Source organism: Arachis duranensis, chromosome 7, assembly GCF_000817695.3.
Source record: "Arachis duranensis cultivar V14167 chromosome 7, aradu.V14167.gnm2.J7QH, whole genome shotgun sequence".
Lineage (NCBI taxonomy): Eukaryota > Viridiplantae > Streptophyta > Magnoliopsida > Fabales > Fabaceae > Arachis > Arachis duranensis.
In genome coordinates, this window is record NC_029778.3 from 8,613,457 (window position 1) to 8,632,832 (window position 19,376).

The 19,376-nt window shown below is 32.8% G+C and overlaps 4 protein-coding genes across 4 annotated transcripts; 2 read left to right on the top strand and 2 right to left on the bottom strand.

Annotated features, from left to right (window-relative positions):
- The first annotated feature begins 1,063 nt into the window (after window positions 1–1,063).
- Window positions 1,064–3,714, top strand: LOC107496939 (uncharacterized). Its single transcript, XM_016118258.3, has 3 exons — window positions 1,064–1,221; window positions 1,311–1,378; window positions 1,690–3,714. Exon 3 carries the CDS (start codon window positions 1,775–1,777, stop codon window positions 3,434–3,436), a length of 1,662 nt encoding a protein of 553 aa, XP_015973744.1. The 5' UTR covers window positions 1,064–1,221; window positions 1,311–1,378; window positions 1,690–1,774; the 3' UTR covers window positions 3,437–3,714.
- A 608-nt stretch (window positions 3,715–4,322) lies between these two features.
- LOC107496941 (uncharacterized) lies at window positions 4,323–6,187 on the top strand. The gene is made up of 3 exons (XM_016118260.3): window positions 4,323–4,957; window positions 5,655–5,724; window positions 5,801–6,187. The coding sequence occupies exons 1-3, from the start codon at window positions 4,622–4,624 to the stop codon at window positions 5,851–5,853; spliced, it is 459 nt and encodes a 152-aa protein (XP_015973746.1). The 5' UTR covers window positions 4,323–4,621; the 3' UTR covers window positions 5,854–6,187.
- A 20-nt stretch (window positions 6,188–6,207) lies between these two features.
- Window positions 6,208–9,013, bottom strand: LOC107496940 (staphylococcal-like nuclease CAN2). Its single transcript, XM_016118259.3, has 9 exons — window positions 8,458–9,013; window positions 7,887–7,942; window positions 7,643–7,757; window positions 7,421–7,531; window positions 7,076–7,263; window positions 6,925–6,981; window positions 6,688–6,847; window positions 6,437–6,505; window positions 6,208–6,351 (listed from the first exon to the last, which is right to left on the bottom strand). The coding sequence occupies exons 1-9, from the start codon at window positions 8,605–8,607 to the stop codon at window positions 6,253–6,255; spliced, it is 1,005 nt and encodes a 334-aa protein (XP_015973745.1). The 5' UTR covers window positions 8,608–9,013; the 3' UTR covers window positions 6,208–6,252.
- A 1,461-nt stretch (window positions 9,014–10,474) lies between these two features.
- On the bottom strand, window positions 10,475–11,408 carry LOC107496942 (heavy metal-associated isoprenylated plant protein 33). Its single transcript, XM_016118262.3, has 3 exons — window positions 11,197–11,408; window positions 10,999–11,074; window positions 10,475–10,817 (listed from the first exon to the last, which is right to left on the bottom strand). Exons 1-3 carry the CDS (start codon window positions 11,347–11,349, stop codon window positions 10,669–10,671), a joined length of 378 nt encoding a protein of 125 aa, XP_015973748.1. The 5' UTR covers window positions 11,350–11,408; the 3' UTR covers window positions 10,475–10,668.
- Window positions 11,409–19,376: the final 7,968 nt, after the last annotated feature.

Below are 19,376 nucleotides of genomic sequence, written 5' to 3' on the forward strand. Positions count from 1 at the left end.
ACATCCACACAAGTCTTGACCCCTGAATAAGGTGACTAGTATAGCATTGTCCTTGAAAAAGGAGTTTCAAAATATTTTTGAGTTGTAACGAATTTTTATCCCCTCTATCATTAGTGATTCATGAATTTTTCTTGGTGGATATTTTTAAGATTAATTATGATGTAAGTTATCCTGGTATTGGTGATCATGTTGGTTTTGTCTGTGGTAACAGAAATTGGAATGGAAGTTGGCAAATGGCAACGTGACTATTTGAAAACGATTGAGAGTCTTAATATTCTGCAAGTAGAATTGTTTACTATTTGAAGATGATATCTTCTAGCCCATGACTTGGGGTAAAAAGATGTTATTTGTGAAACAGATTTTATGAATGCCTTTTACTCTTGTCAATAATTTTCAGATAACTCTGATTTTGTTGATCCTTTGGTGCTAAAATTTTGGGACATTATGTCTTAGCAATGGCATGTTAATCTTCGGTTGATCTTGAGAGATGCAAACAAAGTGAGCAAACATCATGACAAAGACAACGATAAGAAATCATACTCACCAAGTAAAGCTCTCGTTATCTTAAAAAAAATTTGAGAGTAGCATTCAACGAGACTGTCTTGCTTCTTAAGCAATTTCTTATTATTTGTTTTTTCTTTTTTATTTGTTATGTTATTACTTTTTACTAAAAAAATTATATTTAATATTTTATATTTAAATATTGTATGTGTGTATAATTAAGTTTATTACATTATAATATGTATAAAAGGATAATTTATTCTTTAATTTTGAGAAAGAATTAAAAGAATTATTATATCTCTTAAAAATTATGAATTACAGATAAACTTGTAAAAGATTTTAAAAAATAACTAAAAAACAATAATAAACAAACATTGATTCATTTTTCACTTACACAATGGTGGGACCCATATTTCTCTTCCACTTTGGTGACAAAACTCAGATGACTAGATTAGATTAAAAAAAGAAAAAGAAAAAAAAATATTTTCAGTTTCCTTGTTGTTCTCCTTTGTTTCTTTCTTCCTTTCTTTTACTGGGTCAGTTTTTTTCCGTTTAATGTTGTCATTGTTTGGTTTCTTACATATAGATAACAAGAAACCTGCACCCACCAAATGGAATTTAGAATTTTCAATAGCATGAGCTGTGTCCTTTCATTTTCTTATTTTCCATTTTTGGTTGCAAGTGGCAGTTTCCTATCTCTTTGACTCTCATGATTGAAAGGTTTTACTTCCAAACCCTGCTTTATAGTTATTACTTTGTTCCAAGCAAGAATAAACGAACTAACCATTTTTGTTTTTCAAATCCTGCAGCTGCAGCGGTTTCATCTTTTCTGAGTTTTGTCGAATCTGATTCTTACTTGCTTTCAACGCCTTCTTAGGTATGTATGTGTGTGTTTTTGTTTCTGCTTTGCACCAATTCCTGAATATGCCTTTTGAATTTTGATGTTACTTTTCTGAGATTTCTATCTTATAGAGCATGTTTGGTTACCATGATTTTTAGATTATGGATCTGTTGAATTTTGTTTAGAATTAGATTTTGGGGTTTGACCTTGATCATTTAATGATCAGTTTAGAATGATCTGTTTATATAAAGTTTGTGTCTTGATATTCCATGTTCTTTGGATCCACTTGTAATTTGCCATGGAATTTTTAGTACTTATCTCAGCTGGTTCTGTTTATGCCCTTGCAGTGTTTGTGAAATTGTTCTGTATCATTATAATTGGTTATAAGGTTCTGATCTTGACTTGAGAAAAGCTCAGAGTACAAGTATCAGAATGGTTGTTGACAATTGTAAAGATGAAATTGAGGAATCTAATGGAAGTAATAAGGAAATGGAGTTCGTTTCGATAGATTTTTCAACTTCAAGAAGAACGTTGCTGAGCAGCGAAAATCCCCAGAAGAAATTCCAGGGCACCTTGAGTTCCATTCCCAATAGGCTCAATCTCTTCAAATTTGGTTCTGCATCTGCGAAATTCAAGCGGCTTGCAACCTCGAAAGACCAGATTTCACAGGCTGTGCCTTCCCCTCATGGCTTGAGAGGAAGGTTCAGCGGAATGCTCTCTAAGAAACTAGATTGGGGTTCACTCAAGAAGATGTGCATAGAATGGTTTAGGGACCCAATGAACATTGCCCTTTTTGTGTGGATCTTCTGCGTCGCTGTTTCGGGTGCAATTCTATTCCTTGTGATGACTGGAATGTTAAATGCTGTGCTGCCGAAGAAGTCCCAGAGGAATGCATGGTTTGAAGTGAACAATCAAATACTCAATGCACTGTTTACACTTATGTGTTTATATCAGCACCCACAAAGAGTCTATCACCTTGTTCTTCTGTGCCGATGGAGTCCGAAAGATATCTCAAAACTTAGAAAATTGTATTGCAAGAATGGAACATATAAGCCTCATGAGTGGGCACACATGATGGTGGTGGTGATTCTCCTTCAGTTAAACTGTTTTTCTCAATATGCACTTTGCGGTCTAAATTTGGGGTACAAAAGATCTGAGCGCCCAGCCATAGGAGTCGGAATATGTATGTCTTTTTCGATTGGTGCAGCTGCGACTGCTGGTCTATATACCATTCTTAGCCCTCTTGGTAGAGATTATGATTCTCCAACAGACGAAGAAGCGCAGGTTCGAATATCTCCTGCTCAAAAGCCACAGGTGAAAACATTTGAGAAGAAATATTCATTTGCAACCCATGATCGTCAAAGGGTAATTGAAACTAGACCTCAGTGGAGTGGAGGAATACTTGACCTTTGGGATGATATTTCTCAGGCTTATCTATCACTTTTCTGCACTTTTTGTGTCTTCGGGTGGAATATGGAGAGACTAGGCTTTGGAAATATGTTTGTTCATATTGCCACTTTTATGCTGTTTTGTATGGCTCCTTTCTGGATTTTTATATTGGCTGCTGTTAATATTGGGGATGATACTGTTAGGCAGGCTCTAGTAGCTACTGGGATTCTTTTGTGCTTTCTTGGTTTACTTTATGGTGGATTTTGGAGGATCCAAATGAGGAAAAGGTTCAATTTGCCTGCTTATGACTTCTGCTTTGGTAAGGCTTCGGCTTCTGATTGCGTACTTTGGCTATGCTGTTGCTGGTGCTCTCTTGCTCAAGAAGTTAGGACTGGGAATACCTATGATGTTGTGGAGGAAAAATTCTCCTTGAAAGAAACTGATATTGGTGAACAACCACCGATTTCTCCTTTGCCGCGCGAAGATGTTGCATCTCCCAACTCCGGCACAAGTTCTCCTCTGGGTACCAACTCTTCCCCTTCTATGATCAAACCACCTAGCCCTCTAAGTTCAAGCAGTGTCTTCAAGGAATATCATAGTCCAAACAGGCCACTATCTACTGTAAAAGAAGAGAATCACGAAAGACGGGAAGAGGGAATGATGAGCCCGCCAATACCACCACTATTACACAGAGAATCTCCCTAATCCCTGGTGTTTAAAGGCAGGGTCTTCAAAGTTCAAACCACTGCTTGCATTTTGTATATGACACTGTGGGATACTCTACTAAGTTTTTAGAACATTCATGTAAATAATTGAGTAGATGTATGTGTAAAGTGTGAACTTGAGGGTCTTTTTTTTCTTTCCTGAGATTTTCTGTGTTTTTGTTCCCACATATGAAACACATCTGTAATAATAGGCATTAAATAATTGTGGAGAGGATTAGTTATGTTCCTTCTTATGAGAGTGTGAAGTTATTGCCCTAATGATTGTGGATGATGAATTATTCTTTGATACTGTTGATTGATCTTAAGTCATACATTTATGAAATCATTGTAGAGCTTTAGAGACAATTTGCACTCATTGTGTTGAGAGAATGAGAATTCAAGAGCAAGCTTTTGTGTTGTGAATGGTGATGTTCTTTCAAGCCCTTACTTGGTCCTTTTAACACAGTAAAATGTGGCTCACAGTCTTCATCATGAAATAGGGATAGGCCACATTAATGCAACAGCTTAGTGTTTGTCAAATTTTCTTCCTCACTTATTGTGTGGTGGTTCATTCATCATATAATGTAAAACATGACAGAAACTGTTATTGGATCATAGGAGATGCAGTTGCCAATGCTTATTTGAGACCTTGTTTATTACATTTTCTTGTATAGATTTTTTATATAATTTTTTTTAGATTCCAAAACTTAAATTTTCAAGTCCATTGAGGAAAAAAAAATAGAAATTATATTGACAAAATCATCACAAAATTCTTCTTCATAATAATTTTTCAGAAAGGCCTATTACATTTGTTTAAATTAGATATTTGTTCATGACAAAAAAAGACAAAGACAGATATTTTTATGTTTTAATCCAAGCGCACCCTTAACCCTTGATTCAAGGATCATTGGCAATTGAACTTGAACCCCATGTCTCAGTCTATGATCCATTCTTTTATTCTTCCAATTCCATTATCATTTCCTTAAAATCTCACACCTTTATAATTCCACCACCAATAACAAAACCCATAAAAGAGGGAAAAAAAAAAAAAAAAAACCCAAGACATTTTCCATCGCTAACTTCTCAAAGATCTAAACTTTAACATTAAAATAACAAAACCCAAAAAAATCCAATCCATTATCAACCATCTGCTTTTCAAAAATCTAAACTTTTTTCCATTTCATATATGGGAAAATCAATTCTCTCTGCGGTTAGGTTCCACGAGTTGTGTCGCATCGTTTCATCATCTGCGAATGGGAATGCGAAGAGGACGGCGACAGCACAGAAGCAACAACCACAAAGGATGCAAACAAACACGGTTGCTGTCCCTTCTCTAAAACATGGTAAGATGGGAACATCGGAGGGACAATGTCGGATGCCACTGTCCCGTGTGGTCGCAGATTGTACCAATCGGTGGTTCCATGATACCCTTAAGGAGGCAAAGGCTGGTGACACCTCTATGCAGCTCCTTGTTGCTCAGATGTATTTCAGTGGATATGGGGTCCCCAAGGATCCTCAAAAGGTTACATTTTTTTGTTCATTTCTTTGTGTTTTATGTTAGCATAGTTGTGAAGGATCAGACTAGGTGCAGTTGTCTTTGTAAATTTTCATGTCTGAGAATTGTTAGTTAATTTGACTAAATTGTCATCTATCTTTGCGGATAGTTAAAAATGTTAGATAGCAATTTAGTCATTTGCAGTCGTCTTTGTAAATTTCCATAGGGAAGACTAATAGATGATTTGACTAAATTGTCATCTAAGGGTGTTAATAATTGAAAATGGTTATATAACAATTTAGTCTTAGTCACTGGTATACACAGAACATAACTTGTGAGTTTCCACCTTGTGAGAAATGTTATTGTTACAACAGATATCTAAACATAACTTGATATAGACAGAAGTGCAAAGTCCTAGCTTGTGAATGTTGGAGAGAGAAAAACTAATATATTAGTTATCTTTTTTATGATGTCTTTGTACGTTAGCATTTTTAGTGTGTGGGACTAGGAATGAAACTCATGCATATTGTTCAGAATTAGAAGGTCTGAGTCACCTTTTGTGATTGGTATTTGGTGTTGACATTATATGATTTCTGAGTCTAGCTCAATTGGCAATCTAGATCCATAGCAATGGGTGATTTCATTGTAGTGTGCCATTTGTTTTGTACTACCCTGCTTTGGAACTTCTGGTTACTTAATATACTGTGATGAACTTGGTTTAAAGGGAAATGTTTGGATCGATAAAGCAGCTAGAAGTCGGAATTCAGTTTGGAAAGCATGTGATAAGCATATAGGTAACACTCGATTTTTATGGGTTAATAGATTGCAGCATTCTGTGTCGTAATTTTCCTCTTCTTCGTGGAATTTTAGGTTACAGAACTAGTGATTCAGATTCATATGGACTGGAGAACGATGCTAAGTAATCTCCATAGTTCACTACCACGGGTAAGGGGTAATGATAAGACTATAATGCTCCGTTACCAGATTCAATTTCAATTTTGTAATTTCATTTTTGTAATCTGTAACATGTACTATATGATAGTTTATACATATTTATTATAGCATCAAAATAACAAGGTTCTACTTCAATGATCACTCTTGTGTCTATATGTAGTAAGCACATGTACTGCTCATTTTCAAGGAGTTAGAGAAACTTAAACATCAAATATATGTAATTCTTTTCAAACCTGATGGTATGTGAATCTTCCATATGTTTCAACCTCTTCTGTAAAAATTGTGTACAATGTTCATGTTTTTGTTAACTTTATCACCCAAGCATGGAAGAGGCAGAATTTTATTTTGCATTTGGCATTTTGATGATGTTATCTAGCTTCTCTCTTGTCCTTTCTCCATTCCCATGGTTTCTCTGGATTCTTTGAGGCCCATAATCCAACTCGCTTTGCTCTTGCTTGTTTTTCCCACTAGAATAAGAGCAATATAAAGTTTAGATATATAGCTTAGGGACAAAGAAATGAAGGAAACCAGAAAAAGTAGTATATCACATACTGTTTCTAGTTCTGGTCTTTTGTCATAGGCTGAGTAGTGCCATGCCAAACCCTTCTTCAGCATCATTTCCTTATCATAAAAGAAAAGCAAAATGAGAAACTTAAAAGCAATCCTATGTTATACAGAGCTAAATTGAACTAACATGTATTTCGTTATTATTTAATTGTATCTAGATACATTGATTCAAGAATGTTCCAAAGGTGACCGTGACAAATGAACGAAAAATCAAGAGAAAGTACAAACCGAATTACCTGTACAAAAACACCATTACAGTAGAGATCTCCAACGCAACGACCATAGCGATCTTCTCCATATACAAGGACCCTCAAAGACTTTCCTTGAACAATCTTTGTTAGTTCATTTTTAGCTTCCTTTCCATATGGCATTGCACTTTCAGGAGCATCAATTCCCCTGTACGAATTTTCAAGTCCAGTGAATTCTTACTAATCTGAAACAACTCTTCTCTTGTTAGTTTGATCATTAATTACCTTAGTCGAATCCGGTACTTCTTAGCAAGGACTTCCTCATTTTGATGAACAATCACCCTGAATAAGACAACAATTACTAACCATTTGAACAAAAACTAAGTAGCTTTTGGAGCATTTGATATTTAGAACTGGAAAACTCCTAAAAACTAACCGATATCCTGAGTCGATAATCTGTTGGTGAAGTGCATCCGCTTGTTCATAGTTCCTCCGAGCACGCGCTGCTGATCTTTGCACCGCTGCTGCGTGCACGTTGCCGGGGACATATGCTGATTCCCTGGGGTCTGTTGTGCTAACATACACTGTTACAGTATCACCATCTGCCACTGCTTTTGCATCAACCTAGTCCCATTGAGATATTAAATTATGTCAGCTACCAAATTTTAAGCTTGATTGCACATATCACTAAATGTTATGATAATACTATAGATTTGGATATCTGCATAAAATACACTAAAAATGTACCCAAATTAGATTCAAACATAAACACTGCTCTTACTGGCAAGGTGTGAAATTCAAATTTCACTCCATCTGGCAAGGATGTAGGGGGTTGAGCAGCTACTTCAACAAGGGTATGAGGTAGTGGAAGACCATAGAAAGCCAGTAATCCCTATAAACAAACCAAGATAAGTTTTTCCCTTTTTTTTTCTAAGATTTGCTTTTGTATGTCAAAAGACACATTCATTGCTTGAACATAAGTTTGTAATTAGTACATGCAAACCTCAACATCTGCTTTTTGGTGTCTCTTCAAGGTCTGAATCACAAGCCTAGCTGCTTCTTCAGGTGTCTTTGGAGGGGGTTTTGATTCTCTCCAAGCATCTACTAACTTTCTATACCTTCAAATTTAGGTCCAAAAAATTTGTAAAAAGAAGAAGAAAAACCAGAAACTGCACTAATATATATACAATCATAATAATAAGTCAACAATTCAGTAATCAACTCAGCGTAAAGAATGTGATTAATACCAGTTAGCCTGAGCCTTCTTAGAAGATACAACATGATTGCTCAGTCCTTCCGGGACCTAAACAAACACAAAAGGAAAATTAAAAGAAAAAATACAGATCTCACAAAACCGGCCTAGATTAGCAGAAAATAACACAATTAGGCCTCGAGTGTGCCGCGCCATTGTAGATTTGGAAAGTGGTAACCATATTATTAAACTCGAGCCAACTCATATCGGTTTACAAGCTTTATTGTTCAAGTTTACCTAAGCTAGCTCATTGCTCCATATGAGCTTAGATGAATTCCCAAGTCTGATTTTCTTGTTGGTAAGTACTTAAGACCTGTTTCTTTTTATGTTCTTTTCAATAGAGAAAGAACTTGACTTTCTGAGATACTTTGAGCAGAAGTAACTAAATAATCAAAACCAAACAAGCATATAATCCTAACATGCTTTCTCTGGCTTCAACAACTAACTATCTCAAGAAATATTTCTTAGTTTCTCACTATAACCAACCAGCTCTAAACATAAAACAAGCTTATTCAAGCATGAACCTAGTTCCAAATTAGGGTGTTGTACGGGGTGGCATTATTTACCTGAGAGGTGATGTCAAATTGAAAGAGATCATGAGCAAGTGCCGAAACGCCGACGGTGGCGGAGGAGACACCGTGTGGCCCAAGTGATCCAGAATCAGCTGCTGAGGGCTCGAAGCACTTCCCACACAGGAACCTCAATGCATTTCCCATGGTTGAATTTGAAGCTCAACCCAATCTTTGTTTTTTAATAAAGTATGAAAATTGATGAACCCAATTATGGGAATTGATCAAAGTTGGAAACTTTAGATGCAGAAAATGCAGAGAGGGAAGGAAAAGGGATCAGAAGAGGAGAAAATCTAAGAGGGGTTGCGGCGAATCTGGTTACTGGAATCAGGGGAGAGGAAACACATGCCAATTGGAAAAGATAATAAAAATGTAATATAATGACACGTGGAGCATTTTGATTTGCTGATGCTAACTATATTAGAGAGTTGGGATTTCTATGTCAACGGTTTAACGTAAATTTCTGGGTAACACCCAACACTTTTGCTGTGTTTTGGAGCGTGAAAGCGCGTGACATGTTGCGTTATGACGTCAGAAAGTGAAAACCTTGGGGGCACGCAGCACGCTTGTCTGAATTTTCAAAAAATATCTCCTATATTAACTGCAATAAAAATGTAAAAAATAAAATAAAATAAAATAATCCCTTTGACCTAGATATAGATTTTGACAAAAATATCTTTTCAAATATGGTAATGAGAACAACAACTAAAAAAATGTTTTATTTAACAAAAATAACACATATATTTGATCAAATCTTAATTTATTTTGACAACGATTAATATTTTATGAAATTATAATTTAATTCTATTACAATTTTTACTATTTTCATCTCCATATTCATTTGGTTAGAATTAAATTAATAATTTCTTAAAAAATTAATGGTTGATTAAATAAATTAACGATTGATTAAATAGTAGATACATTTTGTCAAATAGACTATATTCTTTTAGGATCATTTTATTGTTTTAATTTTTTAACGAAGATTTTGTCAAATATATATCTCTTTTTAGATATTAAAATTGTTATTACTAAAAAAATATTTTTTTAACATTTTTTTGAAGTTTTTACGTTTTTATTGTTAGTTGTAGAATTAGTTTTATAAGTTATTTAAATTAAGTGAAAATTCAAGTACAGTTAATTTTATGTGAAGTTGATAATTTGAGAGACGTTAAATGAAAATTTAGTCAAATTTTTTAAATTATTTAATAATTTTCAACTATTAACTTCACATAAAATTGAGTCTACTTGAAAAGGGTCATTTCAAAGTACAATCTTATATGCATAAAAAACCTTTTGGTGTTCAAATATCTTGAATAATATAAATTATTTCGAACTGTATCCTACCAATTACTTAATAAGTATTAGAGTGGAGATGATATTTAATTTAGAAATAAGTTGGTGAATGGTGAAGGATATATCAAATCTCGTAAAAACTGTTTCCTTTTACAAATTTAGTTATGCCAGCACCGCCAATGTTTCATAGTTAAAATAGAGAGTAAAGTACTATTTCAGCTTCTAATATCTGAATTAAATTTAAAGTTTATTTTTAATATTTTTAATATTTTATTTTAATCTTAAAAAATTTTAAATAAATTTAATATTGTTCTACTATTAAATTTGATATAAACAATAACATATATATTAACATATTGAAAATATAATAACGTTCGATTTCAGTATGTAAATAAAATTGATTCTCTAACAATTACCAATATAAATGATTTTTTTTAAATTTTAGAATTTTGACGACTGATTGCTAGAGTTTTAGATTTTATACGAAAAGAAAAATTAAAAAAAAAAGTGTTATAAAAAAAAGTTTTGGTTATGTATGTTTTTCTAACCTAGGAAAATAAAAAAATATGACTTGATTAAAAATATTGCTAATGTTCACGTCACTTTATTAATTATTCATATTAAATTTAAAGGTGAGACAACATTGAATATATTTAAAACTTTTTCAAATTAAAATAAAACCTTTGAAATATTAAAAACTAAATTAAAAATTAACCAAACATTTAAGACTAAAATAGTACTTTACTCTAAAATAAAATATATGACAATATAATAAAGGTCACAAGAATTACAAAACTTGGGTAGGTTTTACAAATTCATATAGATAGATGATCATGAATAGTTTATATATTATGTTTCTATGGGGAAAGAAAACTTGTAATAATAATAATAATAGTAAGAGAATTGATTGTGAATTCAGCAATTGGGTTGAGGTTGAAGATCTTGTTCCCAAGGTGTTGCATTCTTGCCATTCTTTTGAAGAACTCTAATCACTTCTTCTGTGGTCACATTACCGGTAACAATGACCTTGTTTAGCTGCTTATCCACATTATAAGTTTCAATATCTGCAAAACCCAAGATTCCAACATTACTTAAGAAACAAAATTAAGCTGTCAAAGTGTAATTGTAAAGTTGCAACCAGAAACAACTTAACTAACTAGAAATTAAAGTAAAATCGTAGATTCAGAGCCAAGGTTTATTTATTAATATGATAAGCTTGGGGAATGAATTGATTAATGAAATTACCTTCAATCTTCTTGATGGCCTTGAGAATTTTCTTGATACATTCATCACAGTGCAAACCAACCTTTACTTCTACCAACTGAACCAAAAAAAGGAAAAAAGAAAGAAAGAAAAATAAGTAATACTGATCAAGTCCTCTGTTGAAAATTAAACTAAATGATCCAATTGCTTATGGATGTGCATTGGTTCTTAGACTCTTACATTGGTCATTCTGACTTGTGAGGAGAAAATTAGTAACAAATGTTTCTTTTCTTCTGCAAAGGCCTTCAATAAAGGAGCAAGTTTGTTTTTAATGTATTGAACAGATTGTGAGATTGAACAAAAAGATTTATATAGAAATAAGGAACATTGCATGTAGGTTAAGATGGAATTAGATTCTGTAATTGGATTATGGCATCCTTTACTTTTGTGTGAACAAATTGAAAAGCTGATGAAAACTTTATTCCTATTTGTTATTGATTTGGGAGTAATTGGAATCCACTCATTCAGCAAGTTGGCAACCACCATGAACCTGCTGAGTTTTGTCATCAACACCCAACTGAGCTTTCATTAGAACCTGACACCTGTTTTTTTTTTAATCTTTCACATAAAATATTAATTTTTTTCTGGGATATACTATGATATCTCATGATCACCGTTCATTTTCTTTTCAGTTTTGTTTTATTATTATTATTATTATTATTATTATTATTATTATTAACAATTTTTTAAAAGTCAACCCAATGATATATTTATTTACTTGTACTAATTTAATTAGGAACGTCTGCTATTAGATAAGGTGTACTGTGCATATTTTTAGTTTAGATAAACTATTATTTTTGTTTCAACCTTTGTTTGTGGTGAATTTTATTTTAGTCTTTAAAATTTTAATCGTCTTATTTTATTCCAAAACGTTTAAAATAGTATCAATGTTATTCTACCGTTAAATTTTTCACTAACACTTAACGAAATTGATGTACAATAATACTTTTGTTAAAGTTACGTTGGCTTAATTTCCTCTCCCATTTTCACCTTTTCAACGAGTCTAAATTTTATTCTTCTATTTCCTTCTTTTTCCCTCAAACCCCTCTCCCAAAATTTGAGAAAGAAGAAAAAAGGAATAAAAACATAAAATTTGGACTTGATAAAAAAGTAAAAGTAAAAAAAGAAACTTGAGCAAACATAATTTTAATAAAAACATTATTAATAGTACATTAATTTTGTTAATTATTAGAAATAATATTGATATCATTTTAAATATTTTAAAATAAAAATAAAATAATTAAAATATTATAAACCAAAATAAAATTTACCTTAAATATTAAAAATTAAAATAATATTTTATCCTTTTTAATTTTGTATCATTCTATTATGAAATGAATTGATACAAGATTTATCTTCCATCTATTACATAAAGTGAATTAGAAAAAATTTAATGCATCTCTCTATATATATAAAAAAGTAGAATAGCAAAACATACAGTTCAACAATACCAAATAAACTATAAGATTGACAAGTAATTACACACATTACCTGTAAGTGTATTGTGCAACTCTCTAACTGGATAATAATTATTAAGGATAAATACTGTTTTAGTTTTAAAGTTTATAGTCAAAATAAAAATCGTTTATAGTCTTATTTTTTATTTAAAATTATCTTCAATATTTCATTTGGTATTAAAATTATTTTTTTAAATAAAATATTGTTTAAAATAACAAACATACCCAATTTGCTTTTTACAGTTTCGCGCAAAATACTTCATATATATTTATTTGTCTTTAAACCCTCAAAACATTAACTATAATGTTTTAGAAACCAAAATGCTTTATGCTCTAATCCGAAATCAGAAATGACAAAGGTTGTTCTTGGAGAAAAGAGAGCAGGCGAGCACGATTTGTTCTAAGGAAGGGTCTTAAACAGTTAGTCCACCAGTAATCGCAAAGTTAGTGTAGATATGATTTCTCTCCTTTCATTGACTATGATATCTCTTCTTCTAATAGTTAGTTTTGGATTTGAGGGTTTAGCTTGCATTTTTTGTTGATGATTGAATAGAGACTAAATGTATTTGTAGTGCACTAGAGATTAATATCTCCATGAAATAGGAATATCTGTGTATTTTTTTTTCTCTTCTAATTTAGTAATGTATTCTGATAGTTGTTTATTAATAGGGTGTTGGAGAAGAAGAGGAATATTTTAAACTGAAGTTCTATCACGGAAGTTGGTTTAGTTATGATAAATGGCCATTATAGTATGTGGGAGAAGAAATAACCATTATAAAAGATATTGACTATGATCGGTGGTCCTTGTTTAAAACTTATGCAGAGTTAAAGTAGTTTGATTACTTTGAGGAGAATATCTCAGCATTGTAGTTCAAAGATCCTATAAATGAAGACGTGGAGGATAATCTAAAGTTGTTTCAAGATGATAGGATGTGTTCCCTGAAGCTGGCTACAGTGATATTGGGGAAATCAAGGGGTTGGTGATAAAGGTGAGGAACATGAGGTGGTAGTGTATGCTGGAGAACATGCTGAGGATGGTCAGCAGCTACATCAAGAAAGTGACAATGTGGTTGATATAGTCGATAGATCTAATGAGACAGAAAAAAAGCAAAATGAACCAGGCTGATGATACTAGGACAGAGTCTAGTGATAGTGATGAGGATGAGCATCACGAACCTGAGTTTGCTAATGTTGGTGGATGTGATAGTGATAGTCTCAATTTAGAGTATCAACCATCTGAAGAGGAAGATGACAGTACAGATGATTTGCACTTCACCGACAGTGAAGATGAACTTGATCCTGATATTAGTAGGTTCAAGAATGTGAATGTCATGGTTGATAAATGTAGGGCAATAAAGAAAAAAAGTGTGGCAAATGAGAATTTTGAAGATAATGAACGAGCAGATAGTGATAAATTAGAGTTGGACCACGAGGTTGGAGCTGGACTGATGAGGATGGTGAAAATGAGAGGTCAGAGTCAAACCATAAGGGAGTGAGGTATCCAGTTCACAAGACACAAAAAGATATAAAGCAATACAAGCGAAAAGTTAGGACATTGTATGCAGCTTCGGAGAAATTCAAGGACACTGTCACTGTATATACTGTGCAGACTGCTAGAGCCATTACATTTAGAAAGTGTGATCTTAAGAGGATAGGGGCAGTTTGTTTTAATGACTGTCCTTTTTGGCTATATGTTGCCAAAATGAGAAAAAAGGATAGTTGACAGTTTAGAAGTACGAATTTGAAGCGCACATATACACAGGCACATAGAGTAAGAATTTTACACTCCAAATGACTTGGCAAGGTATTTAAAAAGAAGGTTGAATCAAATTCTAAATTGAAGATAAATGAGTTAGTTTCTAAACCTCTGAAAAAGTAGAACTTGACTATGACTAAATCAATGGCTTCTAGGACAAAGCAGATTACATTGAATGAAACTCAGGGAACATTTAGAGAGCAATATAAGAGAATATATGACTATGGTCATGAACTATTGAGGAAAAACACAGACTCCTCTGTCCATATACAAGTGTAAAGGCCCCTAATTTTGCTAATGAAGTGCAAACCTCATCCATGATCCATTATTGTATCTTTCAAAGAATCTATGTGTGCTTGAAAGCATGCAAGCAGAGCTTTCAACATTGCAGGCTATTCATTAGTCTGGATGAATGCTTGTTTTTAAGACACTTCAGGGTGGATAATTGCTTATTGCAATAGGGTGGGACCCTAATGACCAAATGCTACCGATTGCATATGCGGTCGTAGAGATCGAGACCAAGAATTCATGGACTTGGCTCTTGAATCATCTTATATTTGACATCGAGATTGAGAAGATAGGAAGATCAACATTCATGTCTGACCAACAGAAAGTAAGTCCAGTTCACTAATAGCATCTGTACATTTAAATTGTAAAGTACAATACATTATGATTTAGTTTGTAATTTATGATTAACTATATCATGTAAAATATCATCTTTGAATAGGGTTTGTTCCCAGCATCCCAAGATATGATACCAGGTGTAGACAACCTATTGTATGTGAGACATTTATATAGCAACTTCAGAAAAAAATTTCTAGGATTGGGTTTGAAGCAAATGATATAGAAGTGTGCTAAGGTGACTCACTAGAAAGAATAGGAGAAGTACATGGCAGAACTCAAATCTATGAATTAAGAAGCTTTTCACCACTTAATTGCTATTGCAACTAGATATTGGTCTAAATCTAAGTTCACCGTTCATTCTAAAATAGATATACTACTTAACAACATGTCTAAGAGTTTTAATTATGCTATAGTAGATGCTAGAGAGAAGCCTATAATTATAATGTTGGAAGAGATTAAGGTTAAGTTAATGACTAGGTGGGCACAAAACAGAGAGGTGGTTCAGAACTATTTAGGGACTATCTTACCTAGAATTAGACTAAGATTAGAGATAAGGTCTAAGTCAGCTGGAGAGTGGTGGTCATGTTGGTCTACAGCTAAAAAATATGAGGTAGTTAATGATATTGAAAAGTTTGTTATGGACATAAGTACTCATGAGTATTTATGTAGAAGGTGACAGATGAGTAGCATACCTTGTGCACATGCTATTAGTTGCATCAACTTCAAGGGACTTGACATGAAAGCATTTGTGGCCGATTGCTATAAGAAAGAAGCATACTTGAAGTACTACGAGTCAGTTTACACCTATTGAATGGACATGATCTCTGGGAGATGACAAAATATGATAATGTTATGCCACTAGCTTATAGAAGACCTAGTCACCAATCGGTGAAAAAGAGAAGAACATCTACTAAAAAAGAAGAACAGAGCAGCCATACTCACTTGTTAATGAGGGGACAGATCCAAAGATGCTCAAGATGTGGTGCAGCTGGACACAAGAAGGGGAGATGCCCTAAACCTATTGAACAGGGTATGTTGGTTTTTTAATTTTTCACAACTTGTCTTTACGTTGTTTTTTAATTTTTCACTTGTCTTATATTTGCTATAAACTTAATTTGCATATGTCTGTTAGGCCCAACCATAAAAAAATCTTAAACAGGGAAAGAAGAAGACAACAAACACCAACTCACATCCTCAAGCTGCCAAAGAAGGAAGGAAAACTGCATCTTTATAACCTACTACTAAGATAGGTGTAAAGAAAAAAACTTCTTCAGTAACACAGCCTCACTCTTCACCCTCAATCCAACTCTGCATCACAGTCCAAAAGGTCTAAAAGTAGGCTTAAAAGAACAACTAAGTCCAATTCTTCAGCCTAAGCAACACAATAACCCAAGAAGACAACACATTTTTCATCTTCACAGCCCAAGAAGTCAACACATTCTTTATCCTCACAGTCTAAGAAGTCAGCTCCTTCATAATCACAATTAAACACCACATCCCTTCTAGCATCTCAACAACCCCTACCGCACCCTCAACATAACCACCACACCAACATAAACATGTAATGAGACAGACTTCAAACCAACCAATTGGACAACATGCATAATTCTCTATGAAAAATTTTAGAGCACCTCATGTTTTTTCATAAAAATTGAGGTCGATGGCAAAGTTGCCTCAAAAAAATGGGGCCAACTTTAAAAAATTTGGACGATTAAAAAATATTTGATATTTAGATAAAATGTATGTGGTCTTATTTTAGGTTAAGTTAGTATTGAATTTAGTAATGTCAAGCAGGTGCTGTTAGTTCTATTTTATTCTGAACTATTTGCATGCTGGTGATATTTTAGTTATGGGTTATTCAATGCTATTCTGCATTATTAGCTTGGACCATTTGTCCTATTGGGATTTAATTTCTTGTGAAAAATTATGTTCATATGGTATATTATTTTGATATTTACTATGTTGATGTTATTTAGTTTGTTGTTTATGATTTTGTTATGGAATTGTTCATTTATCAGTAGACTTATAACAGGAAAATTATGCAAAACAAAATAACGAAATCCATCTAATTGCCAAATTGAAATTCTGATCTTATTTCAAAAACCAACCATTGTTACATAATTGTCATTCATACATACTTGAAATAGAATTTAGCTTAACTGAAATAGGAGACTAATCTAAATAATAAATTCTAACCCAATTTATCCATTTAATTCTAAGCACACACTTAAAATAACAAAATTCACAATAAATTTTAAACCAAAACAGCATACTCCATCCAAACTCTAACACACTGTTCAGCCAAGATTCAATGGAATTACACACGGTAGCCTTATTTTCAAAATTTTCTACAACAGCAAATAAACAAAGCCAACCCACCCAATAAATCCTAAGACAGTAACGACCTTCAGCTTTCACTTTGCAACTTTTGTTCTTGATTTCAGAGGCGAAATTTTTCTCCTCATTCTTGCAATTTCTGAATGTTCTACTTCTGTCTTTGGGTCTGCCCAATGAAAGAAATTGCACCCTTGTTGAACCTACATAAATTCACCATTATCACCCTTCAATCCACCACACAAGCAGTTTAATTGAAAAAAAAATAGCATACTTTAAAATAGACACAACCCCAGAATCTACAATTAGAGTTCTCCTTTGTCCCTTAAGTTTGCAAAACCGACCTCTCACCATGGGAGCAAAGTAGCATCCTGCTATGCGCAGAAGATCGACTTCGAAAAGAGGTTGAGGTTTGAGAAGTAATGGAATTCTCTCTTTAGGTGATTCATGATCATGTCTATTTTTAATACCATTATCTAATAAAATTACACCAAATTAGTACCAAAAGTATTCGAATTCGAGCCGAACTAGGCCTTATACACCCCTACCCCTAGTATACATGTATATTTTTCTATCTTGACCAAAGTAGGGTGCCATTAGTCTTCTGAATAAATAAAGGTTTCTTAGGAGAGGTTTTTTTTTTAAAGATTATTTGTGATTTTTAGTTTAGCTTTAGATAGTATTTATGTGTTGAGAGTTTTTATTTAAATAACTTATAACTAACCATTACAGTAAAAATTTCAAGCAAAAAATTATTAGAAAAAATATTTTTTTTAATAAATAATTATTTTAATCTCTAAAAATATATATTTTGACAAAATTTTTATTTAAAAATTAAAATAATAAAATGATCCTAAAAGAATATAGTCTTTTTGATAAAATGTAACTGCCATATAATTAATCCTTAATTAACTTATTCAATCAACCATTAACTTTTAAGAAATTATTAATTTAACTCTTAACTAGATGAATATGGAGATGAATATAGCAGAAATTTTAATAGAATTAAATTATAACTTCATAAAATATTAATCGCTGGCTAAATAAATTTAAGATTTGACCAAGTATATCTGTTAGTTTTGTTAAATAAAACATTTTTTTAGAAGTTTTTCTCATTACCATATTTAAAAATATACTTTTTGTCAAAATCTATACTTAGGTCAAAATGATTATTTTATTTTATTTTTACATTTACTCTCTATTTTAACTATGAAACATTGATGGTGCTGGCATAACTAAATTTGTATAAAAGGAAACAGTTTTTATGGGATTTGATATCCTTCACCAACTTATTTCTAAATTAAACATCTCCACTTTTTAATACTTATTTTCATCATAGGAATATTCATCTATTATAAATGAATTATATTAAGTATACACTACAATTAATTATGTTCATACTCTAACCCAACACTAAGGCTCAGGTCCAAACGACGGGTTCAACCCACAAGGTTGAGCCTCACAATATACCGACCTTTCTCTAAGAAGTCGGTACTCATCACGACTTGTCCTAACGAAGTCGGAAGCAAAGATTAGCTGGCAGATAATAACTGCCCCTAAAATCTCTCAATTCACTTCCAGGAGCTATATCGTAACCTCCCTAAGATAAAGGGACGGTTATCCACCTTAAAAGGTGGAACTACTCCAACGGTAGTTATTGGTTCACCACTATAAATACACTGACACCCCTCAAATATCTCTAAGTCCCAATACTCTTTAGACCTACTCACACCTTTGTTGACTAACTTAGAGGCATCAGAATGCCTTTGTAGGTACTACCCCCATTCTCTCACACTCACAAGTTGGACGGAAGCCCCATAGACGCAAATCCGCTCCGCTTGAAGGCTTCCTTCCTCAAACGATTGAGCCAACCTAACGAGTCCAGCCCATTAATCTCCGATTAACTAACATAACAAATTATTAAAATAAATTATTAATATAAAATATAACTACATATATATTTATACGTAAATATATTGATATAAATAAAAAATAAGTGTATAAAGTTGGTGGCAAACTTTTGTTTGAAACAGGACAAAGTTTTTCTTAACTTGCCATCATTATTATTGCGACCGGCAACATAGTGATAATTGATAAATACGCAAGATAATTATATTTGCACGGCTTAAAATTAATAATTAGGAGAGTGCCAAAGGCACTTTATTACACGTCAGACTGAATGAGACTTT